Source organism: Lissotriton helveticus, chromosome 4_1, assembly GCF_964261635.1.
Source record: "Lissotriton helveticus chromosome 4_1, aLisHel1.1, whole genome shotgun sequence".
Taxonomy (NCBI): Eukaryota; Metazoa; Chordata; class Amphibia; order Caudata; family Salamandridae; genus Lissotriton; species Lissotriton helveticus.
In genome coordinates this window covers 1137727207-1137753692 of record NC_136063.1, presented here as the reverse complement: position 1 = coordinate 1137753692, position 26486 = coordinate 1137727207, and the positions used below count along the sequence as shown (strand labels likewise).

Here is a 26486-nt window from a genome sequence, read left to right as displayed (position 1 = left end):
AACGGCAAAAGCCACGGCGGAACGGGGCAGGGACGGAAGATCACAACAGCTGTCACCCTGAGTATCAAGCTAAAACGAAGCGCCTGTAAGTTTTGTGGAATGAGGTACAAAACCAATTATGATCCTAACAGTTGGAGTAAAAGTCTAAAATGAACACAATGTGTCAATCTCAATGTGGCAAGACCTACCGCTGAATTCCAGATATAATCAATCTGTAAGAAAATAACATGAAACATAATTTGCACAAGCACCAATGCATCTTGGACAAGTGTCCTTTCTTTAGTATTTCATGCAAATTTTGCCGCAAGTTAAAAATATCTTGTGACACTTTTTTCTAAACTTCTAAAAAATGTCAAGTAACCTCTGTTTGGGCATTATTTGTACATGTGTCTGTTTCTCTGGGTTGTCATTACAGTTCGACTGATGGAATCTATCCGGCACATGGACATAAATATCCTTATGGCTTTTTTGCATACATCTGCTTCTGCAAATTCAAATGAGAACATCTTGTCATGTTGTAAAATCCTGGAACATCGAAAAAAGGTAACTGTGATTCTCCATTGCTTTACCGGGCATTCTAGGGAATAAGAGGCAATGTGCTTCATTTAAAATGTGGTTGTCTCATGGTATGATATATTATTTATGTGAGAATTTCAGAGTATTATATGATATGGCAGTAGAAGCCTTATCATGGAATACAGTCACAAAAACTGTCTTGGGTCCAGTGAAGCTTGTTTGTATCACCTTTGTTCAACCCTGGGTATCTGGGGCTTCGAGCAGCAAAGCTAGACAAAGGAACTTAGTGTAAATCATTTAAGAGCACCAAACAATGGAATAAGAAAGTCACACAAGAGATACAACAATACTTTATGAAAATAGAACCTTTTTTTATACATTTTTAGAATCCATGTTCATCAAATTTCATTGGAGGTTCCAGAGATATGTATTTTGAAAACAATAAAAAAAAACTTTCAATACAACCACAAAACAGAACTGGTCAACAAAAGTTTGTAATTTTTTTTAATGTTTAAAACAGTTAGTTTGTCAACTTCAGCCTGACTTAAGGTCACTTTGGGCAATGACCTGGCCACCAGACCCTTTTTCAGTTCAGTTCCAGCCTTTAGAAAACAACCACCATATAGAACAATGAACTGGTTTCTATGCTGGGGATGCAGGCAGAAAAGATGTTCAAATATCATCCTGGAGCTGTGCAGTTGACAAGGGTGAGCTGTGGGTGATTCCTTGCTGCATGGGTCAGGTGGGGGAACTTTGGCCACTGCATGTGAGGTCCCATGGCATTCTCTTTGTGACAGTCGAAGGCAAGCAGCGGCTGGGCTACTGTGCTCCCGACACATCAATCACTGCTAATATCCTTGGTAGAGGCTAGTGTCCCTCTAAGGCAAGAAATCCTTTGATAGCAGTCCTGGGTCCAGCAGACTCGAGTGCAACTTTTGGCTACATCGGAGATGTCTCTAGGAGCACCCAACAGCAGTCAGTGGTGATTCCTCTGAAGAGGATACTGCTTTGCCGGTTTCGGCTTTCTCAACTTTGGTATCCATGGTGCTGTTCCAGGGGGCCAACCAACTAACCCTTGGAGTCACTGCTTCAATCTGGCTCTGGGATCAATGTTTTCCCAAGCCGGGAGCCGCAGGCACAGTGCAAATTTTACTAGTCCAAAGTGCAGCAGGTGCAGTCCTTCCAACAGTGAATCCTCTCTTTGTGCTATTCCAAGGGCAGGAGGACAGTCTTTGTTGGGTTATTTTTCCAAATCCAATGTGTACTGAGGTTTAGCATGCCAGGGTTGCCTATTTTATCCTGGGAAAGTGCCTGGGGGGACAACGTGGTCACTATTCAATGGGCTTGTAGGCCCACTCCTTTTTTGCGACAAAGTTCAAGTTATGTGTGGCATTTCGCAATCCCAGTGTGCAATATTTTTGCTACTGTCAAGCCCACAGGAAAACAGGTTTGAGGACAGTGTTTTCCTCTCCGTCCCTGCCTCCAACTTGTCTGCAGGAACAAAAGTCATCCTGCTCGGGTGTGTTGTCACCCTTTAAAGGGGGCATTTCCTTTGAGCCTGCCTTTTGGGCTAACACCTCAGTTGGCCTTTCTGGGAGAGGAGGTGACACCTCAGTCTGCGGCAACTGCCTTTGTGCTTAAGCCTTGGAGTTGTTCACATGTCTCCCCAGGTGGGCAGAAAGCTGTCTGTTGGCCCGGGCCTGCACAAATCCACTGGACTATCTAGGGCACAGAGTGTCAACTTTTTAAAAGCTGCCTAACTTTAACAGTGACATTAATTTCGATTTGGGCATCAAGTTGAATTTGATGTAAGGTAGTCCCATTCAGAAGTTAGCCGGACTAACTTTCCTAATCAAAACGACAACTTTAAGGGTTTTGCTGCTAAGGCTATATAAAATTATATGTCTTGCTTAACAATATACAGCTCCCTGCCATAGGGGTCTATATGGCTTCCTTAGGGGTGAATTACATATATCATTAAGGGAACGGGTGGCTTTGCCATTAATCGCAATGCCATAGTCAAACTAGCATTGTGAACACTACCCTTCTAGTCTGCAGTGGGAGGCTGGTAGCCTTCTTGTCTTTTGTCACACTCTGCACCATATACTAGGGACTCACAAGTAAGTTAGTGCTTGCAAATTGGGGTCATCCAATTCAAGAAATCTTTTATAATGGGTCAGTACATTGGCACTGGGGTCAGGTTAACAGGCCTAAGTGCACTGAGTCGAAAAAACAGCAACTAGTACTCAAATAGGGTCAAGAACTGGGATGGGAACATGCAAAAAGCCTGTTTCCTGACAGTGTAGGGTTGTAGTGTGATGTTTATGGGCCCTAGGGTACTGCAAAGGACTATGTGGTGTGACGTAGAGTTGTATAAGGTTAGGTTGTCTTGGCTTGTAGTCAAATGCTTTGCTATAGTGTACAGAATCAGTAAGTTAGTGTGGTGTTGCAGTGTTATATCATATTTTTGTGCAGTGTACTATAGTCTTGTGTAGTTTGTCAGTGTCATGCTGTGCTGTAGTGCAGCTATGTGTGTTTTGTGGTGTTATGTTGTAGTATGATGCAGAGATGTATTGTAATGCATTACATCGCTGTGTTGTGTTGCAAGTGCCTGGAATGACAGATTTTCATCTGTAATTTGTAATTTGTAACTGTGTTTTGTATCGCGCCAACTCACCGACAGGTCTCAAAGCGCTACTGACCAAGTACAGCAACAAAGATGGAATAAAGGTACAGAGGTGTCTGAACTAATAGCCGATTATTGAGATGGAAAAGCGTCCTTGAAGAGTAAGGTTTTCAGGGACTTCCTAAAGTGGAGGAGGTTAGGTTCTCTGCGAAGCGCCTCCGGTAACTTATTCCAGATGGTAGGGGCCTGAACTGAGAAAGATCTGCCTCCTTTAGTTGTTAGCTTGAAGCGTGGACAGGATAACAGAAAAGATCCGGACGATTGCAGGGCGCGCTTTGGTTCGTATAACTTGAGCCTTTCTTTTACATAGGCTGGCGCCTGTCCGTGGACTGCTTTGTGGCAGATACACATACTCTTAAATTCGACTCTCTGCGCTATAGGCAGCCAGTGTAGCCTATAGAGCAGAGGGGAGGCATGAGTCCTCCTCGGCAATCCAAAGATCAAGCGTGCTGCATCATTCAGGATAACCTGAAGACGGTTGATGGAACTCTTTGGAAGGCCGAGGTACAAAGCGTTGCCATAGTCTATTCTAGACACTATGGTGGCTGATACGATGGTTCGCAGCATATTTCTCGAGAGCAAGGGGGCGAGTTTACGTAGTTGCCTGATCAGGTTGGTACAGGAGCCAACTACGGTGGATACTTGGTTGACCATCGAGAGTTCCTGGTCGATTTTCATGCCGAGGCTCTTAACACTGGGGCACGGTTTTGGGGTAGGTCCTAACTCTTGTGGCCAAAACAAATCATTCCAGGGGGAAGTAGAGGTTGAAACTACAAGCACTTCCGTCTTATCTGGATTGATTTTCAGCAAATTGGACGACATCCAATTCACTGTAAATCGTAGAATGTCTTGGGCCAAGGACTGAGCCGATGGTGTATTATCGATACTCAGCAACAGCTGAGTATCGTCGGCATAGTTGAAGACTTTGCAATTCATGTTTGCCAGGGACTCAATCAATGGTTGTGGGTACATGTTAAATAAGAGCGGAGAGAGTGCCGATCCCTGCGGGACTCCACAGGCCAACATGCCTACATCTGAGACCTGGTCTGCCAACTGGATCTTCTGCGTCCTTCCTGTCAAGAAAGCTGTTAACCATTTAAGGGCTTGATCTCCTATCCCAAACCTAGCCAGTCTGTCCAGGAGCAATGCATGGCTGACGGTATCAAACGCCGCTGAAAGATCTAATAAAATCAGGGCGCTTGGCTTTTTACCGTCAGCCATGCATCTTAGCTCATCTAGTACCGACAGCATTACTAGTTCTGTGCTATGGTGGGCACGAAAACCAGCTTGCCGCTCCTGGAGAAGATGGTGAGATTCCAGGAGGGATGACAGTGATTTTAGTACATGCTGTTCTAGTACCTTTGACAGAAATGGCAGCTGGGAGATTGGCCTGTAGTTCTTCAGGTTAGTTGGATCTGCTCCGGGCTTTTTTATCAGGGGTCTGACGCGTGCCTCTTTGAAGGAAGATGGTAATGTTCCAGTGGCTAATGAGGTGTTTAGAAGGTCTAAGATTTGATCTTCTAGGAACGGTATTGCCAGCCGAAGGATGTCAGGTGGGCAGGGATCGGCGGGGGAGCCTGATTTGGTGGATAATACAAGTTGTCTCAGAATGGTGGAATCAATTTCAGGGAAACTAGTAAGGACAGGGGATGGAGGGTGTGAAGGAAGTTCGGTATAGGGGACTGGGTTGTCCTTCTTGATATCGGACAGGATGGTCGCTACTTTTTCCAGGAAATAACCCTGAAAGGTCTCGCACTCAATCAGAATATCAGCCTTTCCTTCCTTCTTACTCAGCTCTTTCAGGATTTGGAAGGTCTCTCTCTGGATGTTGGTAGCGTTATTGATGCGTGTCTCATAGTAATCCTTCTTGGCTGATATAATGAGCTTTTTGTATAATTGAAACAGTAATCTATATGATTCCCTGTCGGTATCCATTTTGGATTTCCTCCAACATCTTTCAAGGTAACGAAGTTTCCTTTTTTGTTCACGTAAGCCTTCGGTGAACCAGGGGGCTCCTTTCTCTGCACCTTTTACTTTTTGTATTTTTTCAGGAGCTAGCTCATCGATTGATTGCCCAAGGGTGGTTATTATTGCACCATACTTTGAGTCTAAGTCGGAGCTATCAGCAAGGGTAGTGGAATGCTGTTTGTATTTGGGCAGGACTTTGGTTAGGGTCTCAGAAGTTACTTTCTTCCATTGGCGTACTCTTTTTGTTTTTAACGGTAATTTGGCCTGGTAGATATTGTGCGGTAGATCGTACGAGATAAGATGGTGATCCGACCAAATACAAGGTGAGATACTTGTGATGACTGCTCTTGGTATCGAGGACCAAATGAGATCTAGGATATGGCCTTTTATGTGGGTTGGAGCTTCCACAAGTTGTATTAGTCCAAGGGCGGTCATGGTGGTCTGTAATGTCTGGACAGCCGGAAATTGATCACTTTTATCCCAATGAACATTGAAGTCACCCGTTACCAAGATGTTTTTATAACGTGTGCATAGATCAGAAATAATGGGAATAAAGAGATCATTAAACATGGGGGTGCTTTGGGGTGGGCAGTAGACTGTTAGGATAATGAGACAGGAGTTATTCGAGGTAACTTTTATCCCTAGTAGGTCGACGATATTTATAGTCTCTGCTAGGATTTTGGTTACCATAAATTGCTTTTTGAAAATCGTTGCTACTCCCCCACCTCGGGTCCCCTCTGGTCGATTGTGCCAGATCATATCATACCCGCTGGGGAGGGCGGCAATGATATCCGGGGAAGAGACATCGCTCAACCACGTTTCAGTGAGTGTTAGGATATCGATAGTCTCGTCCTGTAAGAGGGTGAAGATTTCCAGATGATGTTTCTGTAGTGACCTGGTATTGAGGGTGGCTAGCTTTAGAGGGGTTGAGCGGTTTAGATTCTTTCCGCTAGGAGGGTGCAGTATATGATTTTCCTTGAGAGTGGTACATATAGTAGAAGATGGAGTATACCTGTCAGATTTCAGTGCAAGAAGGTCCGCTGAGGAGTAGCAGGTACGAGTGCCAGAGTCCCTCAGCCCAGAGCCCGGTCGAGTGCGGACGGGCGCAGACGGGCAGGACTCTGGCACGACTCCGGCGCAGGTCCGGCGCGTCCGCTGATCGCGTCCGCTGCACGGAGCCATGACCGTCTGTTTTTATAGCGCTGTCGATGGCCTCAGTTACCTAGCCCGACCCAAGATGGCCGCCAAAACCGGCGCCCAGCGCTCTTGGCGTCAATACTCGGCCGAGAGCGGGACCGGAGCTGTAGGGAAGGGGCAGAGACGATTTCTAGGCGCTGCTGAGCGCTGGGGGGTCCCAAACACCTATCAGAATCAGGTGTGATAAATTGCCAGATTGCGAACAACAAAGGTTAAAAAACACAGTTAAAATCAGGGAAAGACAAGAGACCTCCCGGCTTCCGCCTCAGGAGGGGGAAAGGTGCGTGCAATGTCAGAATTACCAGCTACCTATTCCCGGCGCCTTTTATAGCGCTGTCGATGGCCTCAGTTACCTAGCCCGACCCAAGATGGCCGCCAAAACCGGCGCCCAGCGCTCTCGGCGTCAATACTCGGCCGAGAGCGGGACCGGAGCTGTAGGGAAGGGGCAGAGACGATTTCTAGGCGCTGCTGAGCGCTGGGGGGTCCCAAACACCTATCAGAATCAGGTGTGATAAATTGCCAGATTGCGAACAACAAAGGTTAAAAAACACAGTTAAAATCAGGGAAAGACAAGAGACCTCCCGGCTTCCGCCTCAGGAGGGGGAAAGGTGCGTGCAATGTCAGAATCCAAAGCATCCATTAAGTATACATATTGATATCGTACTTTATGGATGAGTCATTAGACAAAACAGTATTGTAACCTTTGTTTGAACATTTCAACTCTGTTCGGTCAGAGACTGTGGGAGAAAATGGCAGACACTAACCTCTCACCGAAACATGTCATGGCAAATTCTTTATTGGAGTGAAGAAAGAACAGTTACACTGCTAGTTTGCTGTAAAACTATTTTAGATCTTGGGGTCTACAACCTAGAACCAGAAAGACTGGATCTTGCCAGGTATTCAAGATATCCCTGTAAAACAAATGTACATAACCTCATCGAAATGAAGATCATTTAAACACTCTGGTTAATCCAGAAATGTAACCAGAATCTTGCTTTGAGGGACTTATTGTGAAATACCCTGATCCTGATTACAGCAAATCTGTGAATGGAAAGCTCTCATGTCAGCTACTTTTGTCCTTACAATATTATGTTGAGTGTCATCTAAAGGAGCCTTTTGTGAGACGTAAGAATGCATGGCTAGTTTCTACTCTGGATAGGGATAATTGAGAAAAATGTGGCACAAGGAAAAGGTCAATAATTACAGGTCAAAAAAGACTATCATCCCTATTCACAAAAGTAGAAATACCGGCAAACGTGCACATTTACTCTTAGACTTTGTAGTAACTTTACTGCTTTTGGCTATTCACCGTTTTCACATGTAAAGTTACAACACAGTGGAAATGTGCATATCCTCGATCCCTGAAACTAGAGGGTGGAGGCAAATTTATAAGTGACTAGTTGCCACTGGTAACCTTTCACACTTATTTCACCAGGGCAGAGTTCTCCCTATGGTGTAGTATTGGGGATTTTTAATCTTTAAAATAAGTTAATGAAAATATTTTAATGTATTTTATAGTTTTTTTAAACCTAAAAGAAATTGAAAATAAATCCTACAGCAATACTATCTTGAAAGTATGTTAAAATATTTCCTGTAAATATAATAAGCTAATACAAAATTATTTATTTAAATATTTATTTAAAAAATCAACCAGAAAGTAAAATGTATATGTTTATTTAATCTGAATTAAAAATTACTAATTGTTTGTTGTTAAATGTATTTAAATTATAATAACTGTGTACTTCGTTATATATATATATATATATATATATATATATATATATATATATATATATATATATATATATGTATATATATATATATATATATATATATTCACTGAAAAAAACATAGGTTATACACCATATATAGTTAGGAATTAGCATTTAAAAAACCTTATTTTACTCACACAAAACCATTGAAATTCCATATATAGTTAGTTGTACTAACTATATATCGCGCACCCGCAATCCACTGCTGATCATGTCACATATTACATCATTCATGACATGGTCAGTGACATCACTGATGACATCACTGATGACATCTCAAATGACATCACTGATGACATCACTGATGACATCTCAAATGACATCACTGATGACATCACTGATGACATCTCAAATGACATCACTGATGACAACATCCAGTGACTGTATTTTTCTGTAAAGTTAAAATATGTCTTACATATTTAAGAATGAGTGGATGTATAAATGTCTGGATGAAGGATTTAGTAGGTGCATGACTGACTGTATGAGTGAGTGATTAAATGTGTCTCACTGAGTGCATGGGTTAGTGACTAAACTGTCTCAATTTGTGCATCATTATGTCTGTTGTTCTATAAACTGCTGCATGTGTTGATCATTAGCTATATGATTAACTATATGCGTTATTGATTGGTTGCCCAAGTATTTGTATGGGAGACTGAGAGTGTGTATGGGTGGCTGGGAGGTGTATGACTCTGTGCATAGATGTGTGAGCAGTTGATTCACTAGATGTATGGGTTCAAAAGTGCATGTGGAAACAGCTGTATGGGCGGTTGACTGTGTGCATGAGCGTATTGCTGAGTGAATGGATATCTCAGTGCTACATGTCAAAGTAAGTACATATGTAAAACACAGTACATGTGAGAGTTGACATATATAAATAACTGTGCATAAGAGCCAGTGAATGTGTGAGTGGCTGTATGGATCATTGTGAACTTGTATCAGGGATTGTATAAGAGAGTAAATATGTGTTAGTATATGTTTGAATAAGTAAGGTGTGTATAACTGTATAGTTGAGAAAATGGAGGTGTGATTGATTCTTTGCATGACTGACTAGGTGTGTGTGTAACTCTATGGATGAGTGACAGTCTGTGAGTGTCTGTTTACACTTACTGTATCTAAGGTTATATTAGAGTCTGAAGAGCTTCATCGTATTATCACATGAATGATGTCATCAGTGATGTGATCAGTAATGTCAAATGAGATGTCATCAGTGATGTCATCAGTGATGTCATTTGAGATGTCATCAGTGATGTCATCAGTGATGTCATTTGAGATGTCATCAGTGATGTCATCAGTGATGTCACTGACCATGTCATGAATGATGTAATATGTGACATGATCAGCAGTGGATTGCGGGTGCGCGATATATAGTTAGTACAACTAACTATATATGGAATTTCAATGGTTTTGTGTGAGTAAAATAAGGTTTTTTAAATGCTAATTCCTAACTATATATGGTGTATAACCTATGGTTTTTTCAGTGAATTTTCAAGGTTTTGTAAATGCTAATTCCTAACTATATATGGTCTATAACCTATGGTTTTTTCAATGAATTTCATTGGTTTTTTAAAAGCTAATATCTATAGCTGTAAAATGTATTCTTCTTTAAATCCAAAAATATATTTTATATGTTTATTAATAATTTTTTTTAAATATTTTTTTTGTTTCGCTCCCGGTCCGCGAACCGGGAAGCTTCCCGTTAGCTCAATTTGATTCCGCGATCCGGTCCGCGAACCGGTAAGAAATCAACATAGTGACGGTATCGCGTTGCCGCGTAATGCGTCTTATGACGTACTGCGTTAGCGCACCCGGAAGTGCCCCGGGGCGCGGACCGAGGCGCGAAACGCAACTCCCCGGAAGCGATCCGCGGCGCGAAAGCGCGACGTATCGCGTTGCCGCGAAATGCGTCTTGTGACGTATCGCGTTAGCGCACCCGGAAGTGTATATATATATATATAGTATATATATACTGCATTTGAAAAGTCTCTCATTCATTTTTCATTGCAGTACGCTGCCCAGAACGCTTCCCGGTTCGCGGACAGGGCGCTACCCACGAAAAAAAACAAAAAAAAAAATTATTTTTTTTTTGCCCCGCGGGGCCCTTTTAAAGCCTCCACATTAAACCTAGGGGGTCACGGAGGATCTACTATGCCCCCTTATGGTTATTTCCCCCTTTGTTTTGGCCTCCTCTTGTCTCTCAATCCTACCGAGAGACAAGATGGCGGCCGCTCCGGACTGTTTAGAATGTTGACAGACACCGGAAAGCCAATCAGCTTCGCTACGCGAAGTTCTGGTACGCTCCCCGGTCCGCGAACCGGGGAGCTGCCCGGTCCGCTGTTACAGATATATATCTTTTTTTAAACGGTAATTTCTCAAAATCCACTGGAGCACATATATTGAGACCTACAAAAGGCACATCGGGCTACCAGTCCCTACAATTTTGCCAAGTTTCGTGCAAATCCATTCAGCCGTTCGGGCTAAAAATGAGGCTAACCGCCCTATGGAAAAATCAATGTTAAAAACACGTTTTGGGACCCCCCTTTTTTCTCGGCCCCCCCTGGACGAACCCCCCCCAAATTTTCAGGGGCTGCTCAGAAACAAAATGTTCCATTTTCCAGAAAATTTCAGCCAATTCCGTCCACAAACGCCAAAGTTATTAGACATAGAATTTTCAAAAATCCCATAGGGAAAAAATCCTAACTATATATACCTACTGGCGACCGCCAGTAGGTAATATATATATATATATATATATATATATATATATATATATATATATATATATATACACACAAATATATATACATATATACATACACGTTTCCCACCAGTTCCTCTGAACTCACAACTGGTGCCTCCAATTAGCGGGGGTGTGACCCATTTCATTCAACAACCAAAAAAGCAACTGAAACACTCCCGGGGCTTTCAACATAACTTTATTGGCCACATACGCGTTTCAGCAATCAGCCTTCATCAGTGTGGCAAAAGTAGATGTTCGACATAGACAGAACCATGAGAATGTAAGCAATTTAATGTCACAATTGACTATTTTATATCCAATCGGGAGACAGTAGTTGAGCCAGTAGGCAGATGGTGAACCAACATCTCCGTTTGTTATTTTAAGGACTGTGTGACTTGTATGCCCAATGGAAAATTTGAGATGTCAACAGTGATGTCACTGAGCATGTCACGAGTGATGTAATATGTGACGTCATCAGCAGTGCATTGCATGGGCACGAGTTAAAGTTAGGTCTACTGACTATTTCTATGGTTTTGTACGAGTGAAATCTCCAACTAGCCTGCTCAGTACATACAGTAAGTGCCACAGTGGAGCTTGCCTCTGATTGGCTGCCAACACTTGTAACCAGGAAGTGTTGACAGCCATCTTTTCACTTGGTATGAGGAGAAAGAAAAACGATTAAAAAAGAAGAAAAGGTGGCAGGGTAAAAGCACCCTGATCGCATAGGCCGGATCAGAGGGTCCCACAGGGCCAAAAGAGCAATTTTTTTTGGGGCTGTATTTTCACACCCAGCGTGACTCCGGACGAAAATATTTTGAAAATGAAGCGCGGGAGCCTTATGTATGTGGCGCTCCAGAAGGTGGCAGACCAAAGGGTCCATTAAGGGAACCATTGACTCACATGCATGCCACAGGATTAGGATATAAGAGCATGACCAAGGAGATGAGCGCGGTAGGGATTCCCAGTTTGATCAGAGCTTCTTTCAAGAAGGGCCACTCCAAGGGGTCAAACGTCTTTTCGGCATCCAATAGGGTAACTAAAGCAGGTGTTTGGCAGGAGATTCTGTTGACCACTGCAAAGAGATGTGGGTGACATGTTGTTTGAAAGCTTTATAGAAAGCTCTCATAAGGCCATCAAGGCCAGGGCCATTGGACCTGTCTAAAGAGTCGATCACCTGGGTGACCTCCTCGCAAAAAATCATGCTAAAAAATTGTCATTAGCCATCAGTGGGCCAGACCTATGGCGATCTCCACCAAGTATGATGGGATCTCTGGTGCATTGTCAGGAGTGCAGGATGTACAAAGGAGTTCATAATAGCATTGGGACTCTGCCAGAACATCTTCGCCAGCAAAAACAAAGGACTCAGAGACGGTGCGCAATTCATCGACATAACTACCTAGGTGATTAGGGTGGATTATCCGCTCAAAAGTGCGGTCGGTGCGCCCCCTCACCATAGCACGGAGCCCTAGTGTGTTTCCCTAGATATGCAATTTCCCTATCAGCCAGATCGTGAAATTCAGTCAACAATACTAAACGTCAATGGAGTTGGAGGCCGCCGCCTTAGGAGGCACTTAAGTCTATACCTTGGAGGTTTAAAAGCATTGCGGTTGGGAGTGGATATCTCATAGGATACAAAGTTGGCATCTGCATGTCCCATATGGGCATAAAACTCCTGAAAGAATTGTGGATACTCAGTGTTCGGGCGTATATGTTGACTAATAGTACTCGTTTGTCAGTGAGGCTGCCTTGTAGGATTAAATAGCATCCATTTGGGTCCGAGTGACATTTATGGAGGGAATAGGGGCTGCTTTTATGCATGAGGGGGCAGAATCCACAGGAATAGGAGCCATGAGAGGAGAAATAGCGGGGTGGGGGCCCCAAGTAGTCGCATATGATTGGGCGCCATTGGGTAGGATACGTGTTTCCTTATGGAAGGCTATGTCGTGACAGATATGAGAGGACTTGTTTGCCTTTACGTGGATTATTGATGCCACATATCTTTCATGTAAGGGAAGTAATGTCTATCACCTCTACAGGCCCTCTCTGAGATGGCATAGAGTAAACAGGTGTGAAAAGAACAGCGCCATGTCATAAGCTGGCATATAGTGTACCTGTTGTGCAAAGGGTAACAAACAAATACAAAACTGAAGAGAAAGCAGAAAGGGCCCACACCTATCCCCCCCCCCCCACTCCCACTATATAGGAAAACATCCAATAAAGCCCCGAAAAGGAGAAACAAAGAACTAAACAATCCCAATGAGGCTACTGCAGTGTTCTCCATGGGGGAGAGTTGACGTGTTTGCTTGGTGTGGCCCGTTCCTAGAAGAATAGCTGAAGCAGAAAGGAAGAATCAGCCACATATAAACAGCATTTGTATGGAAAAAGTAATAAGAAGGCAATGATGAGCAAAGCATACTGTCTGGGGCAGTCCACATGTGTTATGCAGAAGTAGTCCCTATTTTGAGGGAGAATCCAAATACGGCAGGCCATATCAGCTCTAAGGGGACTAAGGAGCAGGAGTCGGTGATCCAGTACTTTGTAGTGTGTTCTGTCTAGAAGAGGAGGACTTGAAAGCAAAGTGTTTTCAAAAGTCGTTTGCCTCTGCTGGGTTGTCAAGGAGCGAGGCCTCCCATTGACCTCAACTCATAGACAGGCAGGGTAGAGCATATCATATTTAAAGCCCAACTTGCGGAGAGAATTCTTAACATCGCTGAATTTCCACCAGTTTCAAAACCTTCAAGGTGGGGAGTCATACCCTGGGTAAGGTCCCAGCTTTCTCTTACCTGCTGGTGCTATTTGATGCTAATATGAGTTTTAAACCCCTAGTTGAGGGTAAGACTTGTGATTTGGTCAAGACCACGGGGGCTGTAGCTAGTGTTGCACAGAGGTTGGCCTCATGGTGACTGGACCCTCTAGTTAAGTATTTTAAGTCCAAGTGCATCTCCAAGGAGCTATATGACAGTGATGTATGGGGTTACATGACGGTCGATAAAATTGAACTCACAGAAAATACATTTTAAGGTGTATTCTGCGGGTCCACAAAGTACCCCAGCTTTTTTTGTTGATCAGGAACTTTGTTTTAGATACATTGGTGACCTTGTTGCTCTCAGACCCTTGCTGTGCTGGATCAAGATATAGACTGGGGAGGGTTGCAAAATAAATAGACTGATTTTGTCTGATTGTCTGACCCTTGACAACATGCATCAAATCCCTTGGATTGCTTATATGAAGGCAGCTTTTACCAGCATGGGTTGGGTGAACATATACTGCAGTTATTAGTCCCCCTACCCCCTGGAACTCAAAAGAGGGAGAGACTTGTTTCTCAAAAGTCCCTTATTACAACATGAACACATAGAGCTTGTGAACCCATTGTATAGGGGCATTTATTTTTAAAAACTGTTCAGGGTATGGAGCTTTCCTTTCACTCCTATCTAATGAAAGGGATAGATTTCTGTTGGTACGATTCAAGGTTAATGTTAGACCTGTCAGGCCTAGGGTGGTCTTCCTTATTTTTTTTCGCCTTGGCCTCATTTTTCTCACCTACTTTTTGTTGGCCTTAGGTCTCTGGGCACCTTCCCATTGTTTCCCAATGTTAAGGTGCAGATGCTCTCTTCCCCTAAGATGCCTGCCACTGACCCCTGCTACTGCAGCGTGGTCTTTTTAGGCGCACTCTAGTAGCCAGGAGCTGAATGGAACCCTTAAACAATGTAGCAATGCCAGCCTTCCAGCCTGCCCATAGCTAGAATGAGGGAAGCTCCTGGAACCTTCTAGAACAGGGGAGGTGACACCAACTGCCACTGCCAACTGCCAACTGTCGCTATATAAGGAAAGCGAGGGAAACTTTCCAGTCAGAGCAGAGTAGAGAGTTGGGGCATCACTGACCTGGGGGACCCAAGCAGGAGATTTAGCACTGGGAGTGACAGGGCTTAGGTGCTGCCTTCCAAGTAGAGTGAGGAACCCTGAACTAGCCCACTGATCTGGCCCGGCGGGAGGGGAACCCAGGGACCACCTGAAGTGACCTGCTGTCAAGCCTTCATCTCTAACCCCCCCTCAAGAAACCAAGGAACTACAAACAAAGGGCATCAGAACCAACACGCGCCAAGAAGAAGCTTTCCCGCGCTAATCAGGAATCTTGGGGATCAACCAGGTACTGATCTGCCTGCCAAGCTCTCTCCCCTCTCTGCGCCAACCCCCCCTGACTGAACTGCGAGCCTAAACCTGAAGTGACTTGGGCCACCTGAGAAGCGCTCTCCCCCCCTCAGCGCTAGAACGCTGACCTGCCTGATAGCTGCGACGGCTATTTTGCCAGCATTATCTATCCAGCGCTCGTCAACTGTGCCCCCACTGGGAAGCGCTGTGAGGCCAGAGCCCCTGTCTGTCACGAAGTGCTGTGAGGCCAGAGCCCCTTTATTTCACGAAGCGCTGTGAGGCCAGAGCCCCTTTCTGTCACAAAGCGCTAGAGTTGAGACTGCCCCCTCACCGCTGGAAAGACTGAGCTCACTGCGGAACTCACTGTCGCAGCCTGGCACTCCCTTGGACGGTGCTGCCTTCATCACCCCCTCGGTGGCCCCCGGGACCAGGAGAGGGCCTCCGCCACATTCCACAAGGCCGCTCCGGGCCCGAAGCCGTTGCCTCCCCTGTCACATGGTGAGGGGACGCCTGCCGCGTCACCAGCCGTGCCCCCTCCACCACTTCCTGCTGTCGAGCGTGAGGCCTACACGCCCCCGCAGGCTGCTCTGCAACCGGCAGCTGCGGGCGCGCCTCCTCCCTGTCTCCTACGATTGGTCCTGGGCCCAGTGAGACTCGGTAGGCCTGGGACCCGGGGCAGATCCCGCAGCAGCGCTCGACGAGAGCGAGAGATCCTCTCCTGCTTGCTGCACCCGCGGGGCCTCGTGAAGCCCGGCTGTACCTCGCGACTGCCCCCCACAGTGCCAGACCACCGGAGAGCTCTCGAAGGAGCCCGAGCCCTCCTACACCAGTTGACCCGACGCAAGGGCCCCGGAGGGCCGAAGATAGAAGGTAACCCCCAGGGGAGGAGGGCGGAAGGCCGGAGAAGGCCCCGAATTCACCCCTCCCCGGGGAACATTGTGGTTGGGCCCTGTTGGCCTTAGATGACTCTGGGTGGGGGAGAAGTTCTTGCGAGACTGCCAGGCCTCTGAACTGGGCCAAGACATTGGTTAACCCCTGCCTGGGGTCCAGACGAATGCCAGCTGGTGTAGGCCCTGATGCTTGGGTAATGGTGGTATAAGGAAGTGCTTTTGCTGAATACAGGGGTATCTGTGCCTTAATGAATGCCCAGTTCTCTCGCCTAATGAGCTGATGCCCAATCTTTACTGTGATGTCCATTAATACAGAATGAAATGTTTTACTCCTACTTAATGGACGGTTTACTCTTGTCCAAGGAAAAGTTTCCTGGATGCTTTTAGTCACTAAATGAGATGCTTGATGCAATGTTATTTGAATGTCTTTATAAAGATTGCCTTGCAGGTGCTGATTAGGAGCAAGGTTGTTGCCAAGCCAACGGTTATCTAATATTTAATATTTATTCATTTAAGTATTTATTGCAGAGTGATGAGACACGTGTGCTTTTAAGGGAAACTAATAAGTTATTGCTACTGTGAATTTTTGATTGCCCTGATTCTAATCTTATATAAAAGCGTATTAATTTGAATCAAACGTAACTGGTGGGGTCTATGTCCTTGCCTGCACTTATTGTCTCAGTGGATGCGGGTGCTGTGTAGTCACTTAACACCTGAGTTTTCAGGTGCCTACCTGCTAATGCCAGGCTACCCCCGGGGAACTGGTGACCTCAGTTCCTACATTTGTTGGCGAGCGGTGGGATCCAGGACCTGTGACTATACAGCACCCTCCAGTTGGACACAGTGCGCTGCAATTAGACTGGACACCTATCGTGCCTACAACCTTTCTCAATTAACCCCCCCACTGTCTAACCTGTAGAGTGTGTAGAGACCTGTGTTGACCCAGTATTGTACCCACGTCCTAATATCTTTCCTTGATTTTATCTGGGTCCCCACCTGGCAAAATGGAGTTCCAGCTAGGTGATCTGGAGGAGTACACAGTGGTGCAGCTAGGGAATTTTGTCAGGGGATGGGGGTGCCGGTTGGGCGGAGAGCCGCAAAGGAAGAACTCCGTACCGCCTTAGGGCATGGGTAAGGGCCCACCCAGAGGAGAGAAGGGATGGGGAACAGGAGGGACAGGTCACGCAATGGGAGGTGGGCACTCCAGAAGACCCAGGCCTGCTCAACATTGATATGTCCGACAATGTGTTGCCAGGAAGACATTCCGGGGCAGGGAGTAGTGTATCTGGGGGGAGTGCGTCATCGCAGGAGTATGAGGACAGGAGGGAGGAGAGGCGATTGAAGTGGGAGCTTGCCAAACTAGAGCACGAGAGGGAAAGAGAAAGGGAAGATAAGAGGCTTGCTTTGGAGGAAAAAAAGTTAGCTATGGAAGAAAGGAAGTTGGCGCACGAGCTCCAGCTTAAAGAAATTGAGCTGCGAGCATTGCAATTGGGTGCGCCAGGAAGTCCCAATGGTGGCAGCGTACAAGGGGTTCAACAGGAGCCCAGATTTTGGTTACCCAAGGAGGTAATCGCGAGCTACACACAGGGGGATGACATTGCTAGGTGGTTGGAGGCGTTTGAAGTGGCCTTGACCGCCCATGGGTGCCCGAGAAACACTGGGGAGGTGGCCTGTATTGTTATATACCTCCCAACATCAGGGACACCCTCCTGTACTTGGATAAGGCAGACCAGTTCAGGTATTCCCCCATGAAGGAAGCGCTCATTAAAAAGTTCGGCCTCAACCCTGAAAGGTATCGCCAAAAGTTCTGTGGCAGCCATAAGCTGTCCACTCTGAATTGGGTGGAATTCTTTGACTATGCCCGTAAGGCTCTGGATTGTTGGGTGCGTGGCAGCGAGGTGCATGATTATGAGGGCCTGTACAATCTTTTTTTGAGAGAGCACCTCTTGGATAAATGTTTTCCGGAGCTGTGCCAACATCTGGTGGATCGCAAGCTGACTGATCCCCGTGAGCTTGCGGAGGAGGCGGATACTTGGGTCAGCACCCGGGTGTCACACAAGGCCCCCGGGGGAGATGGCCCGAAAGGCGGACAGGGCGGCCCCCAGAAGAAAGAGGGGGGAGATAAAAAGAAGGAGTTCTCACAAGGCCCACAAACTAGACAGTTTGGGAGAGGAGTAGGTGCCCCACCTCAGTCCAGTTCCCCAAAGCCCCCTTACCTTGACGGGAGTCAGCAGCCAAAAGTTGTCCGATGCTATGAATGCGGGGAGGTTGGACACTACAAGGGAGATGCCCAGTGTCGCAAACGACCACCAGCCCCCACAGGTGGCAAGAGTCCTGGGGTGGCTAGTGTAGCGCTTGGGATAGAGCTGCCCCTAGATAGGGAGGGGGAGTAGACAGGCCTGACCCTGGTTTCACTTGGGGATAGAGAGATGGTCCCAGTGACGCCCTTACCATGGAATGCTGCTAAGTACCAGCAGAGGGTGAAGGTCAATGGGGAGGAGGTGGACGCTCTGAGGGACACAGGTGCCAGCATGACCACCGTAGTGAGGCGGCTGGTGTCCCCTGAGCAAGTAGTACCTGATGTGTTCCATCCGGCTGTGTTGGCTGACGGCAGTCTGAGCTACTATCCCGTGGCTCAGGTTCCCTTTGAGTGGGGAGGAGTTCAAGGCCCGTTGAGAGTTGCGATAAGCCCTGCCTTGCCTGTGGACTGTCTGCTAGGAAACGACCTGGAACATACCGCCTGGAAGGAAGTGGAGTTTAAGGCCCACACTGAGATGCTGGGGTTACCAGAGTGGACTTGCGTGGTCACGCGGTCCATGGCTGCCCGTCAAGAAACTCAACTCGGGTTGGAGCCTGAGACAATGGCCCAACCCAATGCTGGTCCTGAAGGGGAGAATGGAGTGGAGAACACACCCCGAGTGATGGATGGGGAGCCTGTGGAGGTACCCCCGGAGTCCGTGGAGGTGGAGGTTGTTCCCGTGGGGGACTAGCCGACCCTTGCCGAGTGGCATGTGGAAGGAGGGCCTACCCGGGAGGAATTCTGTCGGGCGCAAAAGGAGTGCCCCACGCTTGAAGGCATGCGGCGACAGGCCGAAGCCCAAGCGATTCATCAGGAGACCGGCAGTTTTCACGTGTACTGGGAGAATGGCCTCCTTTACAGTGAGCCTAAGGTTCCGGTGCATGGATCCTCGAGAGCGTTAGTGGTCCCCCAATGCTACCGGGCCTTCTTATTGGAATTGGCGCATGAGATTCCTTTAGCTGGACACCTGGGCCAGGACAAGACCTTTGCGAGGCTAGTCCCACATTTGTATTGGCCCAGGATGAGAGTTGCCTCTGACACCTACTACAAGACCTGCAAGACTTGCCAGGCAAGTGGCAAGATGGGGACCAAAGTGAAGGCCCCTTTGGAACCGCTCCCGGTGGTCGGGACCCCTTTTGAGCGGGCCTGTATCCACATCGTTGGGCCGTTAGACCCTCTGACCTCTGCGGGACACCGGTTCATCTTGGTAATAGTGGACCACGCCATTCGGTACCCAGAGGCTATTCCTCTGTGGACCATCACTGCACCTGTGGTGGCGCGGGCCCTGATGGGGATATTTACCAGAGTGGGATTCCCCAAGGTCGTGGTGTCAGACAGGGGCACAAACTTCATGTCGGCCTACATGCAGGCCATGTGGAAGGAGTGCGGAGTGACCTATCGGTTCTCCACTACTTACCACCCCCAGACTAACGGGCTCGTAGAGCGCTTCAACAAGACCTTGAAGGGTATGATTGGGAGCCTGCCAGAGGAATTGAGGTGGAAATGGAACATCCTCCTCCCTTGCCTGCTGTTTTCATACCGCGAGGTACCACAGAAGGGAGTCGGGTTCAGCCCCTTCGAACTGCTCTATGGCCATCCCGTTCGGGGGCCCCTCAGCCTTGTTAAGGAGGGGTGGGAGAAGACTTCGAAGAAGCTTCCCCGTGATGTCGTCAGCTACATGTTGGCATTCCGCAACCAGATGGCCAAGCTGTGGAAGGAAGCATCAGACAACTTGGAGGCTAGCCAAGCCGTCATGAAGGAGTGGTATGACCGCAACACTCGGACGGTGGAGTTGGACACTGGACAGAAGGTGTGGGTCATGGAGCCTGGGGAGCTTAGTGCCCTCCAGGACCGGTGGACTGGTCCGTACGAGATGGTTGAGCGTCGAGGCCAGACCACCTACGTCGTGGATTTGAAGACCCCCCGTCAGCCCCATCGGGTGCTCCACGTCAACCGCCTGAAGCCTCACCATGAGTGATCAGAGCATGTTCTCCTCATGGTGACGAATGGGAGCGAGGAGGAGGAGAGTAAGCCTCTTCCTGACCTTCTGGCGGCCCAGGAGAAGGATGGTTAAGTGGAGGGAGTTGTCCTCTCCCCATCCTTGACCCCAGAGCAACAGAGGGACTGCCGCCAGGTATTGGCGCAGCACGCCTCGTTGTTCTCCCTCACGCCTGGAATTACACATGTGTGTACCCATGATGTGGACACAGGGGACAGTCCACCAGTAAAAACCAAGTCTTACTGGCTGTCCGAGAAAGTGAAGAACAGCATCCAGGGTAAGGTGGCCAAAATGCTGGGGGTGATCGAACCCTCCAGCAGCCCGTGGGCTAGTCCGGTCATGTTGGCGCCGAAAGCGCCCCCAACGTGTGCCACACCAGAACTTCGGTTCTGTGTGGACTATCGGGGATTGAACTCTGTCACCAAGACAGATGCTCACCCGATCCCATGGGCGTATGAGCTGATTGACTGGCTGGGAGCAGCCAAGTACCTCAGCACCATCGACTTGACATCAGGGTACTGGCAGATTGCCATGGCTGATGGAGAGAAGGAGAAGACAGCGTTCTCCACCCCCGAGGGCCACTTCCAATTCAGAGTGATGCCCTTCGGGCTCAAGAATGCTCCGGCCACCTTCCAGTGGTTGGTGAACCAGGTGATGTCTGGCCTGGAGTCCTTCTCAGCGGCGTACCTGGATGACATAGCTGTCTACAGTAGCACCTGGGAAGCCCATATGCAGCATCTCCAGGAGGTGCTGCAGGCTCTGCAACGCGCTGGCCTCACCATCAAGGCTAGCAAGTGCCAGATTAGACAGGATCTGTCGTGTACCTGGGACACCTGGTGGGCGGGGGTAAGGTGCAACCCCTCCAGGCCAAAATTGAGACCATCATGGCCTGGGAGCCCCCCAAAACCCAAACTGAGGTCCGAGCTTTCCTCGGCCTCACAGGATAATACCGCAGGTTCGTCAAGGGATATGGTACCATCGTAGCCCCCTTGACTGAGCTAAAGTCCAAGAAGCAGCCCCGCAAGACGGCTGGTCTTGCGGGGCTGCTGGACGGCTGCTTGCCAGGAGGCATTCGAAACACTGAAGCGCGCGATGTGCACAGCTCCGGTGCTGGCCACTCCTCACTTCCAGAAAGAATTCATCGTGCAGACGGATGCCTCAGAGCATCTGTGGCCAAATAAAAAAAAAATAAACAAGTACAGTCTCCTGTGCTTGTTTTCTTTAATTCCCTGGGCGGGTAAGGTCCCATGTTTTTCTTTTTTTACAGAGTTTTATATAGCGCGAACTTGACCCGAATCGGGTATCAAAGCGCTTTACATAGCACCAGTTGTATTACTTGAGGGCACATTAATTTTTGTATATGCATATAGGTCAGATGTGTACGTGGCCCACTTCCCAAGGATGAGCCAACCCTGATGTCCCCATTTCCCGGGGCCCAGCTTTATAAAATATTGAGAGGGCAGCACATAGGCCTCTTACCGTTTTCAGCCTCGGACTCCATCTTCTGGGGTACAGATAAAGGTAAGAAGGGTGAGAGGGCACGCAGACCCCCTCCCCGGGCTGATTCAAGCCTTAGGGACCCTGTTCCCAATGGCCCGGCACTGTTACTAATGGGGAGTAACTATACCTTGTGCCCAAAGGCAACTATAACTCGCAAGGTCACCATGCACCTCACATTATACTTCACTCGTGACATCTTCTCTGATATTAATGATAATATCAGTGCAACTTTTGCTGTCAAATTGTTGATGAGATAACAGTTCATGGCGGGGTTGAGTTATAATTACCTTAGGCACAAGTTATAGTTACTTGAGATAACTCTAGCTATAACTGCTGAATTTCTATGGTTTTGAGTGTGGAAAATCTGAACCTAACTGTAACCTCCCTATAACCTTTGGTTTTTAATGAATATATATACCCAAACTACCTTTACCTAAAGCTCTCCCATTTAGTAATAACTATTACCTGTTTTCCAGCCACTCACTCCCATCCCTCCCACGGGTAGTACAAAATTATAGTTGTATGTCTAGGGCAAAGATCTTCTAGTAAAGATAAGAGAGGTGGAGGCAGAGGTCTTCAGACAAAGGTTTTGGGATAAGCATTTTGCAGTATGTTGCAGTTTGTGAATAAGTTCCTGATTGACTCTGTTAATCACATGTATGAAATTTACTTTTTCTTCCAGTTAACACTCCAGCAGGAACTAGCCATTGTACATTGTATGTATACTACCATCACTCAAAGGGAGGTGACAATGAGCAACATGTTGGTGACTGCTGACACTCTGGATAGCATCTTGACGGACTCGGTAAGCAACAGGTTCTCACCAACAGATGGTGATCGTTCATTCAGTCTTGGAAAACCTCAGAACCTTCAGGGCAAAGCAGAATTACTTCTGATCATTCAGTCAGAACTTTGGTATTCCAGATAGTTCCATTATGGTCTGCAGCCGGTATGGAAACTAGCAGTGTTGCGATTGAATGGTTAACAGGGTTATACAGATGGCTCTCTCAAAGTATCTGAAAAATGTTGCACAGGATGATCAACTTGTCGCCACAATGGATGTGAGTAGAGAGCCTGGCAGAAGTAGTGCATGGGAGACGCAATGGGGCACAAAAAAAACAAGATATTACTGACATGAAAAAGTCTAATCAGTTACCCAAAGGAAATAGAAGGGATTTTGTTGGATTGGGGATATCATGGGAGTTACAAGAAATATAGCAGCTCTTATAACGAGAACAGTGTCTTAGTTTTACAGTGGGTGGGAATGTAGAAATCAACAGAACTATATATCAGAATATTACATATAGAATATCATTTGACAGAGGCAAGATGGCGGCCGCCCGCTCAGTCGTGTGAGATGGTAGCCCTGTCCTCCTACACCCGTGAAGAAGATGTGCTGTGGAGAGTGAGAGGACGAGAGGGTGAAAGTGGGTCTGAGCACTTACCGAGGTGTGCGAAGCTCAGTCCTGGTACTATTGGCATGTTCAGGTTATCTCAGCAAAATCCGACTTGGATACATTGTAGCCGCAAGGTGCCGGGCGTAGATGCCGAGCCGAGAAGCAGCAACTGTTGCAGGCAAAACTACTGGAGAGTCGAGAACAGGATATCGCAGAACACTGATAATGCCGCCTAAAGGAGCTAGAGGGAAAGCCCAGGCCCTGGCTGATGGTGCTACCGCTGCTGCTACAGTGGCAGCCATTGGAACTGTCTGCGGAACGGTAGGAAAAACCGCAGAGCCGCTGAGCCGTAAGAAAGCCTCTACTCTCAATGGTAAAACAAATAAAGGCAAGAGCTGTGCCTGTGGTAACTCTACGGGCATGGCCAGTCTCGAAAAATGCACTATCCCGCAAATGTTCTCACAAGGCAAAGGTGGGAAGAGTGGGAAAAGGGGGATCCAGGGTGTTCCGAATAACCCAAACAGACAAGCTCCTAGGAACATTGGGTGCTGAAGCTGTTGTTGGTTCCCCCAGTCATCATGAAGGAGAGTTCAGGTGCTCAGCAGATTTCTCTGTATGACGCTGTTGCCGTGGACAATTTAATATCTGGCAGCAATATGGATCTGGCTAACGGCGCTGGTAAAAAGGATGGGCGCAATCCTGCAGGAGTGAACAACAGTGGGGTGAACCCCTGGAACTGGGTTGCCAAGATACTGAACCAGTTGTACCACAGAAGCTTTGTAATGATAATAACATTGTGGTTAGAAGCGAAAATGGCTCGGTTGGCTTGGCTGGGGCTCTTAATGGGACAGAGTCACACAGTCTAGATTCACCACCAAAGGAGGCGGAGTTGGTGGATCTTGTGGATAAGTTCTTGTCATTATCAGAACTTTCGGATATATCCAGTGAGGAGATGATGAGAAATGGGAAAACGCATATGGCTCAACATTGGGATGAACTGAGTGAGCATAGTACTACACCCCCTGAGGATACGGAAAGGGATTCATCGGAGGGGAGCCCCCAGAAAATGCGGAAGAAAAGGGCTTTGACAGAGGAGTCTTGCTACTTTGTCAATTCCTCTTTACCGATGCAAAAGTCAATGGTTAGAACCCCGGATAAATCTGTCCCCTCTGTGGTGCGTAGAACACTAGAGCCATCAGAAGAGGTATCCTTGAGTCTTATATATCGAACAGTGATTACTCACAGGGAGGAAACGCGATTAGAAAGCCAAAGGACACAGAATGTCTGTCGTAAATTACAAAATTCAGTACGGCGTATCGCCAAGACTTGCTCAGAGTTTACTGCAAGAATTACCGAGGCAGAAGCCTGTATTTCGTATTTGGAGGATAAACTAGCTTCACATAAGATGATGCTATGGAAAATTATTGATTTGGAGAACAGAGCTCGGCGGAACAATCTGCGAGTCTTTCAAATTCCGGAGGGGGTTGAAGGACAGGACCCTCGTAAATTTATTATTGAATTGTTTACTGAGGCGTTTCCAGAACGAACTCAATGGGACTGGCAGACAGAGGATTCAGAGGGCTCACCGTTTTCCCTTTTCTGTCCGGGCCCGGCCAGGTCAGTCGGCAGAAGTGGCTAAACCAAGGGCCATACTGATTTAATTTAACAACTTTTTGGCACGAGAAGCAGTTTCCGATCTTGCCCGTCTCGATAGGAAAAGAGTTGGCAAGGGGGTTGAATTTTTTGTTAGGCCAGATTACGGCCATCAGACGGTAGAGAAACACTGGCAATTACCTCAGCTTATTCTACCATTTCAAACTAAGGGGGCCCAAGCTTTCTTACTACAACCAGCCAAACTTAAAATCATCCATAAAGGGAATACTAGGTTTTTCACCTCTGAAATTTTGACGAAAGAGTTTCTGCAAACCCTCAAAGAAGGATAAGGAGGGATTAGGTTTATAGAATTATTATCAAATTTGCAGCTTCCTTTTGTGCTCTAATGCTTAATTATTTGCATAACTCTTCTTTATCAAGTTGTATACCCCCCAGCTGTTGCAACAGGTTATGTCATGGGGGAAGAGAATGAGTATGCATACTGTCTGTGGCCTATTGATCTGTAGGTTAATGGTTTTTTTGTTAGGTTCAATTGTTGGGGGACTTCACAGGTGTGGGAGGGACTTTTGGGTGTAGGGAGCATGTCACCGCTAGGACTAACAGTCCTAAAGCCTCGAGGTAGTGGGGCTGTGGGGTGTGCTGTTGGGGTGGTGTTGGGGGTGAGGGTGGTGGAGAGGGTAAGGAGGAGGGTGGGGGGTAAAAGTAAAAGAAAAAGGAAGATTCATAGCAGCAAAGAAAAGTACAGAGGGTTAAAAGGTTTGCGTATAGGCCTGTAGGTATGGCAACCTTGAATTTATGGCAAATTTAGGCCTTCGAATATGCACACTGAATGTGTGCGGGTTAAATAATTATAATAAAAGGCAGAGGGTCTCCAGAGAGCTTCGGTGGTTCAGCCCGATGTGGTGTATCCACATCAGGCTGATTTTGGGCCATTGTGGAATGTAGGACAGGAGGGGTTATATTTACCCTCTGTACAATATACGGCTCTAACCTTGATGAAGCCCCAATATTGGAATATTTGAATGGGGAGCTTGCTAAATGGCCCATTCTGTTATTCTTGTGTGGGGATCTTAATATAAATTTGACCTCCGAAGCTTTTCAAAATTGGAGGCGAAACTATACAGGTAGGAAACCCCGGGTCATCAAGGCTCTATTTCAATTACTAAATCTGTGTATACCCAAGGGTGACATTGGACCATGTACTTGTGGTAGTTGAAATCCCGGACCTTGCTCGGTGTGTAGCCCCGAGAACGTTTACATTTGACAGGAAGCATTTGATGGCTGAAAAATTTATTGAACACATGAAGGTGTGGATAAAGGAATTTTTGCAAATTAATAGACACTCCGCGTCCTGAGGGACTGTATGGGATACATCCAAAGCTGGATTTAGAGGGGAAACACAGAGCCTTGGGTATTTCAAATGTAAATTAGTGAAACAGGCATTGCAGGTTTTTTATGATGAGTTTAAGATTGTCGAAGAGGAATTAGTTAACGGGTTAGCTGCAGGATATAACACCACACCACTTCAGAATAATCTAGCGAGATGTAAGGCCAAAATTAATCTAGAATGGAGCAAGGAGAGCGCCATAAAATATCAAACATATAGAAAAGAGTGTCATGAGTATGGCGAGGCCACGGGCCGATGTTTAGCCTAGAAATTGCAAATATAAGAGGACGAATAAAGAACGGATAGGGTTATTGTGTCTGATCCCTAGAAAATTCTTATAGTGTTTCATGATTTTTATACAGAATTATATACAGA

General features: G+C 46.9%; 1 protein-coding gene across 2 annotated transcripts in view; it reads left to right on the top strand.

Annotated features, from left to right (window-relative positions):
• The window catches only part of LOC144829026 (uncharacterized), a 77819-nt gene that overhangs the window by 31415 nt on the left and 19918 nt on the right, over positions 1–26486 (top strand). For both annotated transcript variants that reach the window (XM_078687741.1, XM_078687740.1), the window contains 2 exons: positions 416–543; positions 22396–22518. In XM_078687741.1, the coding sequence (XP_078543867.1) occupies positions 416–543; positions 22396–22518 (251 nt within the window). The remainder of the gene's footprint in view (positions 1–415; positions 544–22395; positions 22519–26486) is intronic.